The sequence below is a fragment of the Nerophis ophidion genome, linkage group LG06 (assembly GCF_033978795.1).
Source record: "Nerophis ophidion isolate RoL-2023_Sa linkage group LG06, RoL_Noph_v1.0, whole genome shotgun sequence".
NCBI classification, from domain to species: domain Eukaryota; kingdom Metazoa; phylum Chordata; class Actinopteri; order Syngnathiformes; family Syngnathidae; genus Nerophis; species Nerophis ophidion.
Window position 1 is genome coordinate 19,825,654 of NC_084616.1, and position 24,601 is coordinate 19,850,254.

Genomic DNA, 24,601 nt, shown 5'->3' on the forward strand with positions numbered 1-24,601 from the left:
CGATTCTAGCTGAAATAGGCACTAGCGACCCCAAAGGGAATAAGCGCTAGAAAATGGATTGGATGGAAGGATTGTTCAAATGAACCAAATAAAAAAAGTCAGAAATGTCGAAATCTCCCCAAAAGTGTTCCCTATGTTTGTGCTGGAAAATATTTTTTACATCCATCCATTTCCTACCGCTTATTCCCTTTGGGGTCGCAGGTGCCTATCTCAGCTACAATCGGGCGGAAGGCCGGATATACACTGGACAAGTCGCCACTTCATCGCAGAAAGAAAAAAACATTTTTTTTTTTGTCCAACTATTATAGTTTTCAAGTTTATGGTTATAACGTATAATTATTATGTACATTTTCATCACAGGCCCCAACCTCGTTAAAATCACCAAAAAGGTGTCTAATTTTTGTGCTGCAAACATTTTTTGTCAAAGTATTATATTTGTTTTGTTATTACCGTCATAACTATTTATTTATTTTTTTACAAATATATATATATATAGTATACAAATATTCTATATACTATATATATATTATATTATAATTCTATTTTATATATATGCATATGTGTATATATAGTTTCTATATATATATATATCATATTACATATACATTATACAAATATTTTATATATCATATATATATTATCCAAATATTTTTACAAATATTTGCAATAATCATGTTATTTTAATAATTGCAATAATTATGTTGTTTTAATAATTGCAATGATTATGTTATTTGCAATGATAAAAGGTTGAACTTTTCCAATGTCCACTTATTAAGAGCAGAGGGATTAAGATTTTAGTCTTGCAATTCAAACATGTGCGTGCGTGCGTGTTGTCACACCTGTCCACTACTCTGCAGGTACAACACAAGAGGCTCCGCCTTCGTGACCGCCGCCCACATCTTAGTCCAAGTCTTTCCTTTCTCCTGCACGTGGAGGTGAGCGCACAGCAAGCAGTTTTCCCCCGTCAGTGAAAGTTGTCTCTGGAATTATTACACAGACCGTCGGTTAAATATAGAAATACATGAAAATATCAAATATATAGTCGGTTAAATATAGAAATATATATAAATACTAAATATATAGTCAGTTAAGTACATTATATATATATATATATATATATATATATATATATATATAAATATTTAATATATAGTCAGTTAAATTTAGAAATATATACAAATATTAAATATAGAGTCAGTTAAATATAGATTTATATAAAAACATTCAATATAGTCAGTTAAAGATAGAAATACATTCAAATATCAAATATATAATCAGTTAAATATAGAAATGTACACAAATATTCAATATATAGTCAGTTAAGTATAGAAATATGTATAGAAATTAGTTAAACATAGAAATATATATACAAATATTAAAAATAAAATTAGTTAAATATATAAACATATTAAACAAAGTCAGTTAAGTATAGAAATATATACAAATATTAACTACATATAATCAGTTAAATATGGAAACATACAAATATTAAATATATAGTCAGTTAAATATATAACTATATATAAAAAATTAAAATTATAATCAGTTAAATATGGAAACATACAAATATTAAATATATAGTCAGTTAAATATATAACTATATATAAAAAATTAAAATTATAATCAGTTAAATATAGAAATACATAAAAATATTAAATATATAGTCAGTATAATATATACAATTATAAAATATATATTATATATTCAGTTAAATATAAAATATATTTATAAATATTAAATATATAACTAGTTAATATATATCAATATATTAAATATATAGTAAGTTTAATAATTAAAATGTACACACAAATATTAAATATATTATCAGTTAAATATAGAAATATCTTAGAATATTTACCATATAGTCAGTTAAATATAGAAATATATAGAAAAACATTAAATATATAATCAGTTAAATTCAGAAATATATATAAAAATATCAAATATATAGTCAGTTAAAGAGAAAAATATATGTAAAAGTATTAAAAATATTATCAGTTAATTATAGAAATATATGAAGATATTAAATATATAGTCAGTTAAAAATATGTATATAAATCATTTAAATACGGAAATAGATATAAAAATATCAAATATATAATCAGTTAAATATAAGAATATATAAAAACAAATATATAATTATTTAGTTTAGAAATATATATACAAATACCAAATATATAATCAGTTAAAAATATATAAAAGTATTAAATATTTTATCAGTTTGATATAGAAATATAGGAAAATATTAAATATATAGTCAGTTAAATATATATAAAAATCAGTTAAATACAGAAATATATATAAAAACCTAAAATATGTAATCAGTTAAATAAAAAAAATTATGAAATAGTCAGTAAAAAAAATATATATATATACAAATATTAAAATACATAATCAGTTAAATATAGAAATATATATATATATATATAGTAATATATTTATAAAAGTATTAAATACATAGTCAGTTAAATATAAAAATATGAAATATATAGTCAAGTATACAAATTATATAAATATATATATTCATACATATAAACATCAAATGTATAATCAGTTAAATATAGAAATATATAAAAGACGTATTAAATATTTAGTCAGTTAAATATAAAGATATTAAATAATTAGTTAAATATAAAATTATTAAATATATCGTCAGTTAAATATAGAAATGCATATATATAAAATAAATATATAATCAGTTGAATATGAAAATATATATAAAACATTAAATATATAGTTAGTTAAATATAAAAATATATATATACAATTATTAAATATATAGTCAATTAAATATTATAAAATATGAAATGCATAAAAATGGTGCTAAATGTTGTAATTAAATCATTTGTGTGACCTCAGGCGCTGCTTTCTTCTTCTGCTCGCCGCCCACAGCCAGGAGGTCCAGACCCAGGCTGGCCTGGAAACACTCGGGACACAGTCGGCTGGTCTTGTTGTCCAAGGTCTTGGAGCACTTGGCGCAGATTGCCTGCAAAAGGGACAGCACGCGTTGAGAAGACCTGTCGGGACAGTCCCATGACAGGAAGTGGAATATATAGGCTGCTCACTCCTCCGCACGACTTGCAGTGATGTTTGCGCTTGGTGAAGTTGAAGTTCTCGCTGCAGCCTTTGCACGTTTGTTTCTCTTTCTCCTTCTTCCTGGAACTCTTCTGCACACCACAAGTCCATCATCTCAACACAACAGTCCATCGGGCATTAGCGATTTTTCTCAACGTTACCCTTTCATGGAGCCGTTCACCGTCTGAGTCCATGGACGTGTTGGACCAGGCACACTGAGGGCACAAGAAAAATGAGATGCAGTGACACGGGTCTGCCACCAGGTGTCAGCAGAACAACACCCTTCTTCTCCTGTGAGACCACGCTGGACTACAACTTCTGGGAGGGACCTCGTCAGTGCTCATGAGTCAGAACAAGGGTTCAAGACCGGGCTGATACTCTACACCAGGGGTCACCAACGCGGTGCCCGTAAGGACCAGAAGAGTCGCCCGCTGGCCTGTTCTAAAAATAGCTCAAATAGCAGCACTTACCAGTGAGCTGCCTCTATTTTTTAAATTGTATTTATTTACTAGCAAGCTGGTCTCGCTTTGCTCGACATTTTTAATTCTAAGAGAGACAAAACTCAAATAGAATTTGAAAATCCAAGAAAATATTTTAAAGACTTGGTCTTCACATGTTTAAATAAATTCATTTATTTTTTTACTTTGCTTCTTATAACTTTCAATTTTAGAGAAAAAATACAACCTTAAAAATGATTTTAAGATTTTTAAACACATATCTTTTTACCTTTTAAATTCCTTCCTCTTCTTTCCTGACAATTTAAATCAATGTTCAAGTAAATGTATTTTTTCTTTATTGTAAAGAATAATAAATGCATTTTAATTTAATTCTTCATTTTAGCTTCTGTCTTTTCGACGAAGAATATTTATGAAATATTTTGTCAAAATTATTATGATTAAAATTAAAAAATATATATTCTGGCAAATCTTTAGAATCAAATTCAAATCTTATTTCAAAGTCTTGAATTTCTTTTAAAATTTTTGTTCTGGAAAATCTAGAAAAAATAATGATTTGTCTTTGTTAGAAAAATAGCTTGGTCCAATTTGTTATATATTCTAACAAAGTGCAGATTGGATTTTAAACTATTTAAAACACATCAGTAAAATTCTAAAATTAATCTTAATCAGCAAAAATTACTAATGATGTTCCATAAAAATGTTTTTAATTTTTTCAAAAAGATTCGAATTAGCTAGTTTTTTTCTTCTTTTTTTCGGTTGAATTTTGAATTTTAAAGAGTCGAAATTGAAGATAAACTATGTTTCAAAATTTTATTTTCATTTTTTTCGAGTTTTCTCCTCTTTTAAACCGTTCAATTAAGTGTTTTTTTCATCTACAAAAAAACCTTCCGTAAAAGGAAAAAAAATGTACGACGGAATGACGGACAGAAATACCCTTTTTTATATATATATAGACTTATTTATTAAAGGTAAATTGAGCAAATTGGCTATTTCTGGCAATTTATTTAAGTGTGTATCAAACTGGTAGCCCTTCGCATTATTCAGTACCCAAAAAGTAGTTCTTGGTTTCAAAAAGGTTGGTGACCCCTGGTCTACGCTGACTCTTCTCCGGATTGTTCCACGGATACCATACTGATACATCTACGCTGGTTCTTCCACCTATACCAAACTCATAAATCTACATTGTTTCTCCTGATTGTTCCATGGATACCAGACTGATGCCTCCACGCTGATTTTTCTCCTGATTGTCTGGTAGCCATGGAACAATCAGGAGAATCAATGTAGATTTATCAGTCTGGTATGCATGGATCAATCAGGAGAATCAGTGTAGATTTTTCAGTCTGGTATCCATGGAACAATCAGGAGAATCAATGTAGATTTATCAGTCTGGTATGCATGGATCAATCAGGAGAATTGGTGTACATTTTTCAGTCTGGTACAATTACGAGAAGAATCAGTGTAGATGTATCAGTCTGGTACCCATGGAACAATCAGGAGATTCAATGTAGATTTGTGAATCTGGTATACGTGGAAGAATCAGCGTAGATGTATCAGACTGATAAATGTACATTGATTCACCTGACTGTTCCATGGATACCAGACTCATAAATCTACATTGATTCTCCTGATTGTTCCATGGATACCAGACTCATAAATCTACATACATTTTCCTGAATGTTCCATGGATACCAGACAGGTAAATCCACATTGATTCTCCGGATTGTTCGATGGATACCAGACTCAAAAATCTACAATAATTCTCCTGATCGTTCCATGAATACCAGACTTATAAATCTATATTGATTTTCCTGATTGTTACATGGATACCAAACTGATAAATCTACGCTGATTCCTCTCCTGATTGTTCCATGGATGCCAGACTGATACAGCTAGGATGTTTTTCTCCTGATTGTTCCACGGATACCAGACAGACAAATCTACACAGATTCTCCTGATTGATCCATGGATACCAGACTGACAAATCAACATTGATTCTCCTGATTGTTCCATGGATACCAGACTGAAAAATCTACATTGATTCTCCTGATTGTTCCATTTATTCCAGACTCATACATCAACATTGATTCCCCTAATTGTTCCATGGATACCAGACTGATACAACTACATTAATTCACATGATTGTTCCATGGATACCAGACTGAAAAATCTAGATTGATTCTTTTGATCGTTCCATGGATACCGGACTCATAAATCTCCATTGATTCTCCTGATTGTTCCATGGATACCGGACTCATAAATCTATATTGATTGTCCTGATTGTTCCATAGATACCAAACTCACATGTTTGTTCCACAGATACCAGACTGATAAATCTATGCTGATTCTTCTCCCGATTGTTCCAAGGATACCAGACTGATACATTGACACTGGTTTTTCTCCTGATTGTACCATGGATGCCAGACTCATATGTTTGTTCCACAGATACCAGACTGATAAATCTACGCTGGTTCTTCTCCCGATTGTTCCAAGGATACCAGACGGATACATCAACACTGATTTTTCTCCTGAGTGTACAATGTCTGCCAGACTGATACAGCTACGATGATTCTTCTCCTAAATGTTCCATGGATACCAGACTGATAAATCTACACCGATTCTCCTGTTTGTTCCATGGATAGATATACAGCTACGATGATTCTTCTCCTGATTGTTCCATGGATACCAGACTGACAAACCTACACTGATTCTCCTGATTGTTCCATAGATACGAGACTCATAAACCTTTGCTGATTTTTCCACTGATTGTACCATGGATACCAGAATGACAAATCTACACCGATTCTCCTGATTGTTCCATGGATACCACACTCATAAATCTACATTGATTCTCATAATTGTTCCATGGATACCAGACTGATAAATGCACCCTAATGCTACTTCTGATTGTTCCATGGATACCAGACTGATACATCTCGGCTGATTCTTCTCCTGATTGTTTCCGGTATAGAGCAACTTACCGGTGATTCAGGAGCGTGATCATCCTCCCGTGAGAAGGAGTTATTGAAGGCTTTATTGAAGGTCTCGCTGTTCTGTTTGTGGCGCTCCATGGTGGCCCCGATCACCTGAACACATGCAAGCAGATGAGGATGCTGATGAAGATGACGATCACTTCTGAGAAGAGCCAATATCAATCACTTCTGTATCGACCCTTCTGCCGTTACAGTAATAATCACGCAGAGTTTAGACGCAGCCAGAGATGTAAATATTACAATGTTTACTATTACCTCTGCCAGGGGCTTAAATAATGTTGAAGTTAGTTGGTTGGTTGGTTGATTAGTTGGTTAGTTATTGGTTCAAAAAGAGAAAACAACAACATGAATTATAATAAACAGTAAACAAGAACTAGGTTTTGTAACAATCACAAGATATTTGTTCCTTTTTAAATATTTGTAAGTATTTGTATGTTATGTGTGTATTTTACCTGGACTTTGTCTTTATATGTGTACTTATTTACAGTATGTGTATATGCATGTACTTATATACAGTATTTATATACAGCATGGCTTCCTGTTCCACTCAGGATTGAATACAAAGTCTCCCTACTAACCCACCAATGCCTCCATGGAAATGCCCCCTTTCTACCTCAAAGAACTACTCACCTCTGGTCCGGACAGGCTAACCTCCGAGGACAAAGCTCCCAGTCTGTGGAACGCTCTCCTTGGCCTCCTGAGGGCACCACAGACTGTGGATGCTTTTTTTTAAAAAAAAAAGGCTTAAGAAACATTAATTTTTTTAAAAGCCTTTTTTTGGGGGGGGATGTATGCGTGCAAGTTCTAGCTCATAGGCTTTTGTAATTTTTATTTTTAATATCTTTTTATTTTTTTTAATACACTGTAGCGCTTGGTATGGGGAGGTATAGCTCGGCTGTGCCAGCAACTTGAGGGTTGCAGGTTCGATCCCCGCTTCCGCCATCCTAGTCACTGCCGTTGTGTCTTTGGGCAAGACACTTTACCCACCTGCTCCCAGTGCCAACCACACTGGTTTAAAAATGTAAAAAATTAGATATTGGGTTTCATAATGTAAAGCGCTTTGAATCAATAGAGACAAAGCGCTATATAAATATAATTCACTTCACTTTGAGGTTGTTTGCTCAATGTGAAGTGCTTTTACAAATAAAATCTATTATCATTATTATTATGTGTATATTTATGTACTCATCTACAGTATATGTATATGTATATACAAATATACAGTAAATGTACTGTATGTGTATATGTATGTACTTATATACAGTATATGTACTGTATGTGTATATGTATGTACTTATATACAGTATATGTACTGTATGTGTATATGTATGTACTTATATACAGTATATGTACTGTATGTGTATATGTATGTACTTATATACAGTATATGTACTGTATGTGTATATGTATCTACTTATATACAGTATATGTACTGTATGTGTATATGTATCTACTTATATAAAGTATGTGTATATGAGATTGAAATATTAATCATAAAAAGTTTCACTTTTTCCTCCTTTTGATTATTAAAAAGTGAACACTTTTTTGTTGTTTTAAATTTTTTTTTATCTGTACATTACTGTACTATTATTATTATTATTATTGCTGTTGCAGGAGATTGTTTATTAAAATAACGGAAAGTTATGCACACAAATGTGAACTCGGATGAGAGAAGAACTGATTTCATTTTGGGGCTGATCCGGATCACGGTCTGGATTCTTTTGGACTACTGGGAGATTGACCAGACCTGCATCAGGACCTGAGATCTTATTGTCCTTATTAATTCCAATTATTAATATTATTATTGTACTTGTACAGTAATTTGCATTTTCTGACATCTTGGTGACCTCTTGTTACTTTCACTTTCACTTTATTTCCCCCTTCAGCTTTTTCCTTTGTTTCCTTTCAATGAGACATCCTCCTCGTCCTCATCAAGCCAGTCAAACTCCTAATCGTATTTTCTCTGGCCCAACGAGCTCAAAGCGAGGTTACAGTGGGTCGTTAGGAGACAATCGTCAATTAGAGGAAGTCGTTAGCAAAGTCGTTTCTGTCCCCCAAAGAGACGTTACGTAACATCATCATGTTTGAGTTTTGTTTTGTTAGGGACATCCTGCTCATTGGTCACATTCCAAACATCTCACCTGAATCCACTCTTCCTTCTCCTCAGCTGTCCTATCAGTCAAAACAAAACTTCAAGTTATTCGTCTTGGTCTCACACTTTTAATCATATCAAGATTTGCTTTAAAATCATTAATAGAAACAAATGACATAAAAAAAATATATATATACCCCTAATAAACACTATATAGATTATGCATATACATACATAAAGTTTGCATACATATATATCTATATACATAAAGTATGTGCATATATATATATATATATATATATATATATATATATATATATATATATATATATATATACACACAGCACCCCATGCGACCCGAAAGGGACAAGCGGTAGAAATGGATGGATGCATATATATATATATATATATATATATATATATATATATATATATATACATATATATACATACATATATATATATATATATATATATTTCTATATATGTATATATATATAGAGAGAGAGAGAGAGAGATGTATGTATTTATTTATAAACATATATATGCACATATACATATATGTGCATATGTACATATATATATGTACGTACATACATATATATATACATACATACAAATATATACATACATATATATGTACATACATACATATATATGCATACATATAAATGTACGTACATACATATATACATACACACACACACACATATATATATATATATATATATGTATATATATATATATATATACACAGCAGCCCCCGCGATTCCCAAAGAGACAAGTGGTAGAAAAATGGATGGATGCATACATACATACATACATATACATACATATATATATATATATAGAGAGAGAGATGTATGTATTTATATATAAACATATATATGCGCATATAGATATATGTGCATATGTACATGCATATATACATACATAAAAATACATGCATGCACACATACATATATATACATACATATATATGTACATACAGAAATATATATCCATATATACATACATACATATGTACGTACATACATACAAATATATATACATATATACATACACATATATACACACATATACTGTATATATACATATATACACATACATATATACATGCATACGTATATACAAATATATGTATATATACATACATACATATATACTGTACATACATATATACATATAAATACATATGTATGTGTATATATATATATATGCATGCATGTATATGCGTATATATGTACGCACGTATATATGTATGTGTGTATATATATGTATGTGTATATATATATATATATATATATATATATACACATACATATAGATACATACACACACACACAGATTTATTCCAATGTATTTTGTATGCATCTTCCAGATACACTCATTTCAAAGAGAAAAATCAATTAAATAAATGTAAATCTTCAGCTAATTTGAGACATTTGAAGTTCTTCAGATGAAAAGATTTTAGACTTCTGATGAAGTCCTGGAGTGAAAGTAAAAGCTGACCTGGCTTGAAGTTCCAGTGAACGCTGCTTGCCAATAATTGCAAAGGTGTGAGGAAGATTCTGCTTCACGTTCTCCTGCACCTGAGATCCCAGCGGAGAGAAAATAATATTAATAATAATTTGCATGGGTGAATTAATTAAGAGGGTTTGAGAAGAAGAAGAAGAAGAAGAAGAAGAAGACCTCCATGCCAGCGATGTCAATCCTCTCCCTGACGCTGAACTTCTGTCCCATCAGTCGCAGTTTCGGCACACAGTAGAGCAGCATGTTGTTGAACTGCCAGCAAACGCAGACATTAGTGTCACTAATCATCTTCATGTAGATAAAAGATGGCCAAGTCACTAAGTAGGAAATCAATCAATCAATATGGATAAAAAAGATGTCCAAGTCACCAAGTAGAGGTATCGGTCTTGTGCTGTTCCGTTCTTGGCCGACATCTTCTTGATGTGACCTTCCTTGATGAGCTCGTTGGCAGGATTGACGATGTCCTCCTCGCCTCCCAGACGCTCGTACACCTCCAGCAGCTTGTGCATCTTCTCCTGCGCCACACAACACCTCGTGTCACCACCAGGGGGCGCCACTTGCTCACAGCAGACACAGTGCAACCTCCATCTACGAACTGCCAACCTTTTTTCCATTCTGGAACTTTTACATGGAGCCAACTATGTTGTCGACCTGCGCCAACTATGTCTCTGTTTAACAACATTCATTCACTTTTTCATTATTCATTCACTCATTCATGTAGTCATGCATTCATTCACTCACACACTAAATGTATTCACTCATTCATGTATTCATTTGACCCATTTATGCATTTGCTCACTTGTTCACACTCGCTCATTTATTCTTTCACTCATTTATTCATTCACTCGTTCATTATTCTTTCATTTATTCACTCACTTTTTCATTCATTCACTCATTCATGTATTAATTGATTCACACTTTCATTTATTCATTCTCTCATATTATTCATTGGGGCGGTATAGCTCGGTTGGTAGAGCGGCCGTGCCAGCAACTTGAGGGTTGCAGGTTCGATCCCCGCTTCAGCCATCCTAGTCACTGCCGTTGTGTCCTTGGGCAAGACACTTTACCCACCTGCTCCCAGTGCCACCCACACTGGTTTAAATGTAACTTAGATATTGGGTTTCACTATGTAAAGCGCTTCGAGTCACTAGAGAAAAAGCGCTATATAAATATAATTCACTTCACTTCACTTACCAATTCACTCATTTCATTCCCTCCCTCTTTCATGTATCAATGTACTCATTCTTTCACTTTCATTCATTCATTTATTAATTAACTCATTTATTCTTTCACCCATTTATTCATTCACTCACTCATTCATTCCTTCTTTCACCCATTTATTCATTCACTCATTTATTATTATTTCATTTATTCACTCTATCTCTCATTCATTCACTCGTTCATTTATCAATTTATTAATTAATTCAGTCTTTAATTGATTTATTCCCTCGTTAATTCATCAATTCACTTATTTTATTCACTCACTCTTTCATCCATTCACTCATTCATGTATCAATGTACACATTCTTTCACTCTTTCATGTATTAATTGATTCATGCTTTCATTTATTCATTCTCTCATTGATTTATCAATTCACTCATTTCATTCACTCACTCTCTCATCCATTCACACATTCATGTATCAATGTACTCATTCTTTCACTCTTTCATTTATTCATTCTTTCATTCATTTATTAATTAACTCATTTATTCTTTCACCCATTTATTAATTCACTCACTCATTCATTCCTTCTTTCACCCATTTATTCATTCACTCATTTATTATTATTTCATTTATTCCCTCAAACACTCATTCATTCACTCATTCATTTATCAATGTATTAATAAATTCAGTCTTTAATTTATTTATTCTCTCATTAATATATCAATTAACTTATTTCATTCACTCACATATTCATGTATCAATGTACTCATTATTTCACTTTTTCGTGTATTAATTGATTCACTCTTTCATTTATTCCTTCTCTCATTGATTTATCAATTCACTCATTTTGTTCACTCACTCTTTCATCCATTCCCTCATTCATGTATCAATGTACTCATTCTTTCAATCTTTCATTTATTCATTCTCTCATTCATTTATGAATGAACTCATTTATCCTTTTACCCATTTATTCATTCACTCACTCATTCATTTATTCTCTCACTCATTCATTTATATTTAATGTATTCATTCATTCATGTATAAATTTATTAATTAATTCACTCTTTCATTCATTCACTCTCTCATTATTTGATCAATTCACTTATTTCATTCACTCACTCATTCATCCATTCACTCATCCATGCATTAATGTACTCATTCTTTCACTCTTTCATTTATTCATTCTCTCATTCATTTATTAATTAACTAATTTCTTCTTTCAGCCATTTACTCATTCACTCCTTCATTATTCTTTGATTCATTCACTCACTCTCTCTTTCATTCAATCATTAATGTATCATTTTATTAATTAATTCGCTGTGTCATTTAATCATTATCTAATTAATGTATTAATTCACTCATTTCATTCAATTGCTCTTTCATCCATTCATGCAGTCAATGTGTTCATTCATTTACTCTTTTATGTATCCATTCTCTCATTCACTCTTTAATTAATTTACTATTTAATTCATTCACTCACTCATTCATTTATTCACTATTTCATTCATTCATTAAGTTTTTCATTCACTCACTAGTAGATATGAGGTTGTTAAAGTTAAAAATGATTATGATTTCTGATCATTTGTGAGGACACTCGAAGGACCGAGGTGTGTGTTGGCAGAGCAGCATACACAGAACAGTTCAGCTTGCCGTTGTTGTTGTTGTGTTTTGTTCAAAGTTAAAAAGGAGATCATTCACCTCCGTGTCATGTTTGATGACCACTACTGTGTAGTACTTTATTTTGTCTTCAAAGTGTACAAACCTTCCCTAAAGTAAGGACTTTTGTCCAGGCCGGAACCAATTATTCATGTTTACATTGTTTCTTATGGAGGAATTTGCTTTGATACTCAAACTTTTCCATTGATGCTCCCTGTTTAAGAACCAATTAGGTTTGTATTTGGAGGTTCCACTGTACTATATTTCTTCATTGATCATGTGACCAGTTTTGGAGGAAGTTGGAAATACGAGTCTGATACAGGAGAGCGATGACGAAGATGCGAGTTACTGAAATCCGCCAGCAAAAAAACACAATTTCCAGTCTGAGATAACTGATAACACTTCTTCCTTCACTCATATATCATATGTGTATCGCATTTGTATCGTATCACATCACAGCAGCATTGTGACATATCATATCATTTTAGCATTGTATCATATTAAAATCTAATTGTATGGTATCAATTGTTATCATATGATATTGTATCATATATGATTGTATCATGTACTATACAGTATCAGGTATCATCCATCCATCCATCTATCCAAATTTCTACCGTATGATATATCACATGGTATCATATCTTACCATACATTCTATTGTATCATATATCATATTATTTTCATATATCATATCGTATCAGATTGTATCATATCATATATAATATGGTATCATGTATCATGGTATCATGTATCATATTGTATCATATAGCATATTGTTTCATACATCATCATATTATGTATCATATTGTATCATATATCATATTGTATCATATCATATAAAATCTTATATCATACGGTATCATATATCATTTGGTTTCATACATCATATCGTATCATGTATCATATACCACATGGTATCATGTATCATATTGTATCATATATCATTGTATCATGTACTATACGGTATCAGGTATCATCCATCCATCCATCCATCTATCCAATTTGCTACCGTATGATACATCACATGGTATCATATCTTACCATATATCATATTGTATCATGCATCATATTGTATTATATAGCATATATAATATGGTATCATATGTCATATCATGTATCATATATCATATCGTACTATTTTATCATATTGTATCATGTATCATAAATCTTATGGTATCATAAATCATATAGTATCATACACCTTATTGTATCATGTATCATATGGTATCATATCATATCATATATCCTATTGTATCGGATTGTATCATATCATATATAATATGGTATCATGTATCATATATCACATGGTATCATGTATCATATTGTATCATATAACATATCATTTCATTTATCATCATATTATGTATCATACTGTATCATACATCATATGGTATCATACATCATATTGTATTATATCATATAAAATCTTATATCATATGGTATCATATCATATAGTATCATATATCATACCGTTTCATACATCATATCATATCATGTATCATATACCACATGGTATTATATATAATATGGTATCATGTATCATATGGTATCATATATCATTGTATCATGTACTATATAGTATCACATATCATCCATCCATCTTCTACCTTATGATATATCACATGGTATCATAACTTACATACATTATATTGTATCATATATGATATAATTTCATATATCATATCATTGTATCATATTGTATTATATATCATATGGTATCATACATAATATGGTATCATATGCAATATCATGTATCATATATCATATCGTACCATGTATCATACGGTATCATATGTCATCATCTATCGTATTGTATCATATATCCTAACGTATCATAAATCTTATGGTATCATAAATCATATAGTGTCATATATCGTATTGTATCATACATCATATTGTATTACATGGTATCATATGGTATCACATATTATCACATAGTATCACATGGTATGAGAAAAGGAGATGAGAATTCTCACCATCTTCTTGATGGCTGCGTTGGAATGATTTGCTGCTGTGGAAATTAACTCCAACGCTTCTGTGGGGGAAAGAAACAAATACAAATATTAAATATTGTTGTGATGACACAACTTGGTAACACAACAACCTGATACAAATGTAAACAATACAACTTCATAACACTAAAACATGATCGAATCACAGCAACATGATGATATAAATGTAAACTACAGAACTTTGTAAGACAAAAACATGATACAAATGTAAACAACACAACATGGTACCACAACATGACACAAATGTAAACAGCACAACTTGATAACACAACAACATGACACAAATGTAAACAATACAACTTGGTAACACAACAACATGATACAAATGTAAACAACAAAACTTAACGACAAATGGTACGAATGTAAACAACACAACAGCATGATACAAATGTAAAACAACAATGTGATACAAATGTAAACAGCACAAAACTTGGTAACAGAACAACATGACACTAATGTAAGCAACAACTTGGTAACACAACAACATGAAAAAAATGGAAACAACACAACTTGGTAAACCAACAAAATGGTAAAAATATAAACAACACAACAACATCACAGAAAAGTAAACAACAACACGATTTGGTAACACAACAACATGATACAAATGTAAAAAACACAACTTGGAAAGAAAAAAAACATGATACAAATGTAAAGAACACAACCTGGTAACACAACAACATGGTACAAATGTAAAGGACACAACAACATGATACAAATGTAAACAACACAACAACATTACACAAATGTAAAAAACAACTCGGTAACAAAACAACATGATACATTTGTAATCAACACAACTTTGTAACAGAACAACATGACACTAATGTAAACAAAAACTTGGTAACACAACAACATGATACAAATGTAAACAACACACCACGATTATAGAAATATAAACAACAAATGTAAAAAACTAAATTTGGATGGAAAACAACATGATACAAATGTAAACAACATAATTTGGAAACAACAACATAATGCAAATGTAAACAACACAACTTGGTAACACAACAACATAGTACAAATGCAAACAACATGATACAAATGTAAACAACGCAACTTGGTAATACAACAAGAGGACACAAATGTAAACAACACAACTTGGTAACACAACAATGTGATACAAATGTAAACAACACAACAACATGATACAAATGCAAACAACACAATTTAGCAACACAACAACTTGGTACAAATGTAACCAGTATACCTTGGAAACACAACAACATGACACACATATAAAGAACACACCTGGGTAACACAACAACATTGGTACAAATGTAAAGGACACAACAACATGATACAAATGTAAACAACACAACAACATGACAAAAATGTAAACAACACAACTCTGTAACAAAACAACATGATACATTTGTAAACAACACAACTTGGTAACAGAACAACATGACACTAATGTAAACAACAACTTGGTAACACAACAACATGATACAAATGTAAACAACACAACTTGGTAACACAACAACATGGTACAAATGTAGACAACACAACAACATCATAGAAATGTAAACACGACTTGGTAACACAACAACATGACACAGATGTAAAAAACAAAATTTGGAAAGAAAACAACATGATATAAATGTAAACAATAAAATTTGGAAACACAACAACATAATGCAAATGTAAACAAAACAATTTGGTAACACAACAACATAGTACAAATGCAAGCAACATGATACAAATGTCAACAACACAACTTGGTAACACAACAAGAGGACACAAATGTAAACAACACAACTTGGTAACACAACAACGTGATACAAATGTAAACAACACAACAACATAATACAAATGTAAACAACACAATTTAGTAACACAACAACTTAATACAAATGTAAACAGCATACTTTGGAAACACGAAAACATGACAAACATGTAAACAACACAACTTGGTAACACAACAAAATAGCACAAATGTAAAGGACCCAACAACATGATACAAATGTAAACAACACAACTTGGTTACACAAAAACGTGATACAAATGTAAAAAGCTCAACTTGGTAATACAACAACATGATACAAACGTAAACAACACAACTCGGTAACAAAATAGCATTATACATTTGTAAACAACACAACTTGGTAACAGAACAACATGAAATTAATGTAAACAACAATTTGGTAACACGACAACATGATTCAAATGTAAACAACACAACTTGTTAACACAACAACATTGTACAAATACAAACAACACAACAACATCATAGAAATGTAAACAACACAACTTGGCAACACAACAACATGATGCAAATGTAAACAACACAACTTGGAAAGAAAACAACATGATACAAATGTAAACAACACAATTTGGTAACACAACAATGTTATACACTTATAAACAACACAACAACATGATACAAATGTAAAGAACATAACTTGGTAACACAGCAACATGCTACAAATGTAAACAACACAACTTGGTAACACAACAACAGGACACAAATGTAAACAACACAACTTGGTAACATAACGTGATACAAATGTAAACAACACAACAACATGATACAAACGTAAACGACACAACTTGGTAACACAACAACTTGATACAAATGTAAACAGCATACCTTGGAAACACAACAACATAACACACATGTAAAAAACACAACTTGGTAAGACAAAAAGCATGGTACAAATGTAAAGGACACAACAACATAAAACAAATGTAAACAACACAACTTGTTAACACAAAAACGTGATACAAATGTAAAGAGCACAACTTGGTAACACAAAAACATGATACAAACGTAAACAACACAACTTGGTATCAAAACAAAATGATACATTTGTAAACACAACTTGGTAACAGAACAACATGACACTAATGTAAACAAAAACTTGGTAACACAACAACATGATACAAATGTAGACAACACAACTTGGTAACAAAACAAAATGATACATTTGTAAACAACACAACTTGGTAACAGAACAACATGACACTAATGTACATAACAACTTGGTAACACAACGAAATGATACAAATGCAGACAGCACAACTTGGTAACACAACAACATGGTACAAATGTAAACAACACAACAACATCATAGAAATGTAAACAACGCAACTTGGGAACACAACATGATACAAATGTAAAAAACTACATTTGAAAAGAAAACAACATGATACAAATGTAAACAAAAAAAATTGGAAACACAACAACATGGCGCAAATGTAAACAACACAACTTGGTAACACAACAACATAGTACAAATGCAAACAACATGGCGCAAATGTAAACAACACAACTTGGTAATACAACAACGTGATACAAATGTAAAAAGCACAACTTGGTAACACAACAACATGATACAAATGTAAACAACACAACATGATACAAATGTAAACAACACAACAACTTGGTAACAGAACAACATGACACTAATGTAAACAACAACTTGGTAAAACAACAATATCATACAAATGTAAACAACACAACTTGGTAACACAACAACATGATACAAATGTAAAAAAACAACTTGGAAAGAAAACAAACATGATACAAAATGTAAACAACACAATTTGGAGACACAACTACATGATGCAAATGTAAACAACACAACTTGGTAACACAACAACATGGTACAAATGCAAACAACACAACTTGGTAACACAACACAAGGTACATATGCAACCAACATGATAGAAATGTAAACACAACTTGGTATTAAAACAACATGTTCAAATGTAAACAACACAACAACATGATACAAATGTAAACTACACAACTTGGTAACATAACAACTTGATACAAATGTAAACAGCAAAACTTGGTAGCACAACAACATGACACAAATGTAAACAACACAACTTGGTAACACAACAACATGATACAAATGTAAACAACACAACAACATGATACAAATGTAAACAACACAACAAATTAAAAATACAAACAACACAACTTGGTAACACAACAACATGATACAAATGTAAACAACACAACTTGGTAACACAACTACATGATACAATTGTAAACAATACAACTTAGAAACACAACAACATGATACAAATGTAAACGACACAACTTGGTAACACAACAAGAGGACACAAATGTAAACAACACAACTTGGTAACACAACAACGTGATATAAATGTAAACAACACAACAACATGATACAAATGTAAACAACACAACTTGGTAACACAACAACTTGATACAAATGGAAACAGCATACTTTGGAAACACAAAAACATGACACACGTGTAAACAACACAACTTGGTAACACAAAAACATGGCACAAAGGTAAAAGACCCAACAACATGATACAAATGTAAACAACACAACTTGGTAACACAAAAACGTGATACAAATGTAAAAAGCTCAACTTAGTAACACAACAACATGATACAAACGTAAACAACACAACTCGGTAACAAGACAGCATTATACATTTGTAAACAACACAACTTGATAACAGCACAACATGAAATTAATGTAAACAACAATTTGGTAAAACGACAACATGATTCAAATGTAAACAACACAACTTGGTAACACAACAACATGGTACAAATATAAACAACACAACAACATCATAGAAATGTAAACAACACAACTTGGCAACACACCAACATGATACAGATGTAAAAAACACAACTTGGAAAGAAAACAACATGATACAAATGTAAACAACATAATTTGGAAACACAACAACATGATGCAAATGTAAACAACACAACTTGGTAACACAACAATGTTATACACCTATAAACAACACAACAACATGATACAAATGTAAACAACACAACTTGGTAACACAACAACATGCTACAAATGTAAACAACACAACTTGGTAACACAACAACAGAACACAAATGTAAACAACACAACTTGGTAACATAACGTGATACAAATGTAAACAACACAACAACATGATACAAATGTAAACGACACAACTTGGTAACACAACAACTTGATACTAATGTAAACAACATACTTTGGAAACACAACAACATAACACACATGTAAAAAACACAACTTGGTAACACAACAACATGGTACAAATGTAAAGGACACAACAACATGATACAAATGTAAACAACACAACTCGGTAACACAAAAACGTGATACAAATGTAAAAAGCTCAACTTGGTAACAGCACAACATGATACAAATGTAGACAACACAACTTGGTAACAAAACAAAATGATACATTTGTAAACAACACAACTTGGGAACAGAACAACATGACACTAATGTACACAACAACTTAGTAACACAAAAAAATGATACAAATGCAGACAACACAACTTGGTAACACAACAACATGGTACAAATGTAAACAACACAACAACATCATATAAATGTAAACAACACAACTTGGTAACACAACAACATGATACAAATGTAAAAAACTACATTTCAAAAGAAAACAACATGATACAAATGTAAACAACACAATTTGGAAACACAACAACATGGCGCAAATGTAAACAAAACAACTTGGTAACACAACAACATAGTACAAATGCAAACAACATAAATCAAATGTAAACAACACAACTTGGTAACACAACAACGCGATACAAATGTAAAAAGCACAACTTGGTAACACAACAACATGATACAAATGTAAACAACGCAACTTGGTAACAAAACAACATGATACATTTGTAAACAGCACAACTTGGTAACACAACAACATGACACAAATGTAAACAACAACTTGGTAAAACAACAACATGATACAAATGTAAACAACACAACTTGGTAACACAACAACATGGTACAAATGTAAACAACACAACAACATAATAGAAATGTAAACAACACGACTTGGTAACATAAAAACATGATACAAACGTAAAAAAAACACAACTTGGAAAGAAAAAAACATGATACAAAATGTAAACAACACAATTTGGAAACACAACATGATGCAAATGTAAACAACACAACTTGGTAACACAACAACATGGTACAAATGCAAACAACACAACTTGGTAACACAACAACATGGTACAAATGCAAACAACATGATACAAATGTAATCAACACAACTTGGTATTACAACAACATGTTCAAATGTAAACAACACAACAACATGATACAAATGTAAACTACACAACTTGGTAACACAACATCTTGATACAAACGTAAACAGCAAAACTTGGTAGCACAACAACATGACACAAATGTACACAACACAACTTGGTAACACAACAACATGATACAAATGTAAACATCACAACAATATGATACAAATGTAAACAACACAACATGATACAAATATAAACAACACAACTTGGTAACACAACAACATGATACAAATGTAAACAACACAACAACATGATACAAATATAAACAACACAACAACATGATACACATGTAAACAACACAAACAACTCAACAATGTGATACACATTTAAGCAACACAACTTTGTGGAGAGAAATAGCCTCTCATCAAATCTGGCATGATTATTAGTGTTGTTGTCGTTGAAGGGGAAGTGAGCGTTGTGATAGGTCTGCGAAATTAGTACTTAAAATGACGAAAATATGTAAATAAGACATGTTGTTATGAATCTTACTAGATACTACATATAAAGAAAATGTTCAAAAAAATAGTGCAGTTCCCCTTTAAGAGGCAGGGATAACCTGCACAAACCAAATCAGTTTGTTCCATGATTTCATGAGAAAGTGAAAGTGAAAGTTAAAGTTGGAAAGTGTGTTGTCCTTCTTACTTTCCGTGTCTTTGCGGTCGAGGGCGTCGTCCGGCAGCTTCTTCAGGTAGTCTTTCAGCAAGAGTTCGTAACGCGGGATCCTCTGGACCGGTTCTAGCATGTGGTGCTGCAAGGTCAGGTTCCCACACACGTCCTCTTTCTGTTTGCATTCCAGGACGAAAATAATTTTACCACGTTAGCATGCTAACATTGGCATGCTAGCAGTTTATACTAGCATTGTAGCTCATTTTTTTATGTTAAAATGTAAAAATCATGTAATTTTAATCTTGGCGCCATCTTGCAAATATGCTTTTTACTCATGTTAGCACGCTAACATAGGTATGCTAACAGTTTATACTACTAGCCTGGTAGCTCATTTTGCATGTTAAGACGTAAAAATCATGTATTTTTAATCTCGGTGCGCAAACAGTGGTATGGTAACAGTTTATAGCAAATTTTTTTATGTCTAAATGTAAACATAATTTATTTTTAAGCTTGGCGCCATCTTGCAAATATGCAATTTTTTTTTTCATGTTAAAATGCTAACATTGGTTTGTTAAAAGTTTATACTACTAGCATGGTGGCAAATTTTTCGTATGTTTAAAATCGTGTATTTTTAATCTTGGTGCCATCTTAAAGTATACTAACATTCCCCATGTTAGCATGCTAACAGTGGTATGCTAACAGTTTATACTAGCATTGTTGCTAATTTTACATGTTAAAATCATGTAATTTTAATCTCGGCGCCATCTTGAAAATATGTTTTTTTTTCATGTTAGCATGCTAACATAGGTATGCTAATAGTTTATACTACTAGCCTGGTAGCTCATTTTGTATGTTAAAACGTAAAAATCATGTATTTTAATCTCGGTGCCCTAACAGTGGTATGGTAACAGTTTACAGCTAATTTTTTTATGTTTAAATGTAAACATAATTTATTTTTAAGCTTGGCACCATTTTGCAAATATGCAATTTTTTTTTTCATGTTAAAATGCTAACATTGGTTTGTTAAAAGTTTATACTACTAGCATGGTGGCTAATTTTTTGAATGTTTAAAAGGTAAAAATCATGTATTTTTAATCCTGGTGCCATCTTAAAGTATACTAACATTCCCCATGTTAGCATGCTAACAGTGGTATGCTAACAGTTTATACTAGCATTGTCGCTAATTTTACATGTTAAAATGTAAAAATCATGTAATTTTAATCTTGGCGCCATTTTGAAAATATGTTTTTTTTTCATGTTAGCATGCTAACATAGCTATGCTAACAGTTTATACTACTAGCCTGGTAGCTCATTTTGTATGTTAAAACGTAAAAATCATGTATTTTTAATCTCGGTGCCTTAACAGTGGTATGGTAACAGTTTACAGCTAATTTTTTTATGTCTAAATGTAAACATAATTTATTTTTAAGCTTGGCGCCATCTTGCAAATATGCAATTTTTTTTTTTCATGTTAAAATGCTAACATTGGTTTGTTAAAAGTTTATACTACTAGCATGGTGGCTAATTCTTCGTATGTTTAAAATCATGTATTTTTAATCTTGGTGCCATCTTAAAGTATACTAACATTCCCCATGTTAGCATGCTAACAGTGGTATGCTAACAGTTTATACTAGCATTGTTGCTAATTTTACATGTTAAAATCATGTAATTTTAATCTCGGCGCCATCTTGAAAATATGTTTTTTTTTCATGTTAGCATGCTAACATAGGTATGCTAATAGTTTATACTACTAGCCTGGTAGCTCATTTTGTATGTTAAAACGTAAAAATCATGTATTTTAATCTCGGTGCCCTAACAGTGGTATGGTAACAGTTTACAGCTAATTTTTTTATGTTTAAATGTAAACATAATTTATTTTTAAGCTTGGCACCATTTTGCAAATATGCAATTTTTTTTTTCATGTTAAAATGCTAACATTGGTTTGTTAAAAGTTTATACTACTAGCATGGTGGCTAATTTTTCGAATGTTTAAAAGGTAAAAATCATGTATTTTTAATTCTGGTGCCATCTTAAAGTATACTAACATTCCCCATGTTAGCATGCTAACAGTTGTATGCTAACAGTTTATACTAGCATTGTCGCTAATTTTACATGTTAAAATGTAAAAATCATGTAATTTTAATCTTGGCACCATCTTGCAAATATGCTTTTTCTTTCATGTTAGCATGCTAACATAGGTATGCAAAGAGTTTATACTACTAGCCTGGTAACTCATTTTGTATGCTAAGACGTAAAAATCATGTATTATTAATCTTGGTGCCCTAACAGTGGTATGGTAACAGTTTATAGCAATTTTTTTATGTTTGAATGTAAAAATAATTTATTTTTAAGCTTGGCGCCATCTTGCAAATATGCTATTTTTTTTCTCATGTTAGCATGCTAACATTGGTTTGTTAACAGTTTATACTACTAGCATGGTAGCTCATTTTGTATGTTTAAAAGGTAAAAATCATGTATTTTTAATCTTGGTGCCATCTTAAAGTATACTAACATTCCCCATGTTAGCATGCTAACAGTGGTATGCTAACAGTTTACACTAGCATTGTTGCTCATTTTACATGTTTAAGTGTAGAAATCATGTAATTTTAATCTTGGCGCCATCTTGCAAATATGTTTTTTTTTTCATGTTAGCATGCTAGCATAGGTATGCTAACAGTTTATACTACTAGCCTGGTAGATCATTTTGTATGTTAAAACGTAAAAATCATGTATTTTTCATCTCGGTGCCCTAACAGTGGTATGGTAACAGTTAATAGCTATTTTTTTTATGTTTGAATGTAAAAATAATTTATTTTTAAGCTTGGCGCCATCTTGCAAATATGGTATTTTTTTTCTCATGTTAGCATGCTAACATTGGTTTGTTAACTACTAGCATGATAGCTCATTTTGTATATTTAAAGAATGTTAGCATACTAACA

At 31.2% G+C, this 24,601-nt stretch overlaps 1 protein-coding gene across 1 annotated transcript in view; it reads right to left on the reverse strand.

Moving 5' to 3' along the window:
• fgd (faciogenital dysplasia) overlaps positions 1 to 24,601 on the reverse strand; it is a 163,457-nt gene that overhangs the window by 3,559 nt on the left and 135,297 nt on the right. Inside the window, exons 8-18 of the mRNA XM_061902948.1 lie at positions 21,699 to 21,837; positions 14,948 to 15,006; positions 10,517 to 10,663; positions 10,308 to 10,400; positions 10,128 to 10,207; positions 8,665 to 8,695; positions 6,512 to 6,616; positions 3,237 to 3,290; positions 3,066 to 3,167; positions 2,855 to 2,986; positions 840 to 980 (exon numbers count right to left, since the gene is read on the reverse strand). Coding sequence (XP_061758932.1) covers positions 840 to 980; positions 2,855 to 2,986; positions 3,066 to 3,167; positions 3,237 to 3,290; positions 6,512 to 6,616; positions 8,665 to 8,695; positions 10,128 to 10,207; positions 10,308 to 10,400; positions 10,517 to 10,663; positions 14,948 to 15,006; positions 21,699 to 21,837 — 1,083 coding nt within the window. The remainder of the gene's footprint in view (positions 1 to 839; positions 981 to 2,854; positions 2,987 to 3,065; positions 3,168 to 3,236; positions 3,291 to 6,511; positions 6,617 to 8,664; positions 8,696 to 10,127; positions 10,208 to 10,307; positions 10,401 to 10,516; positions 10,664 to 14,947; positions 15,007 to 21,698; positions 21,838 to 24,601) is intronic.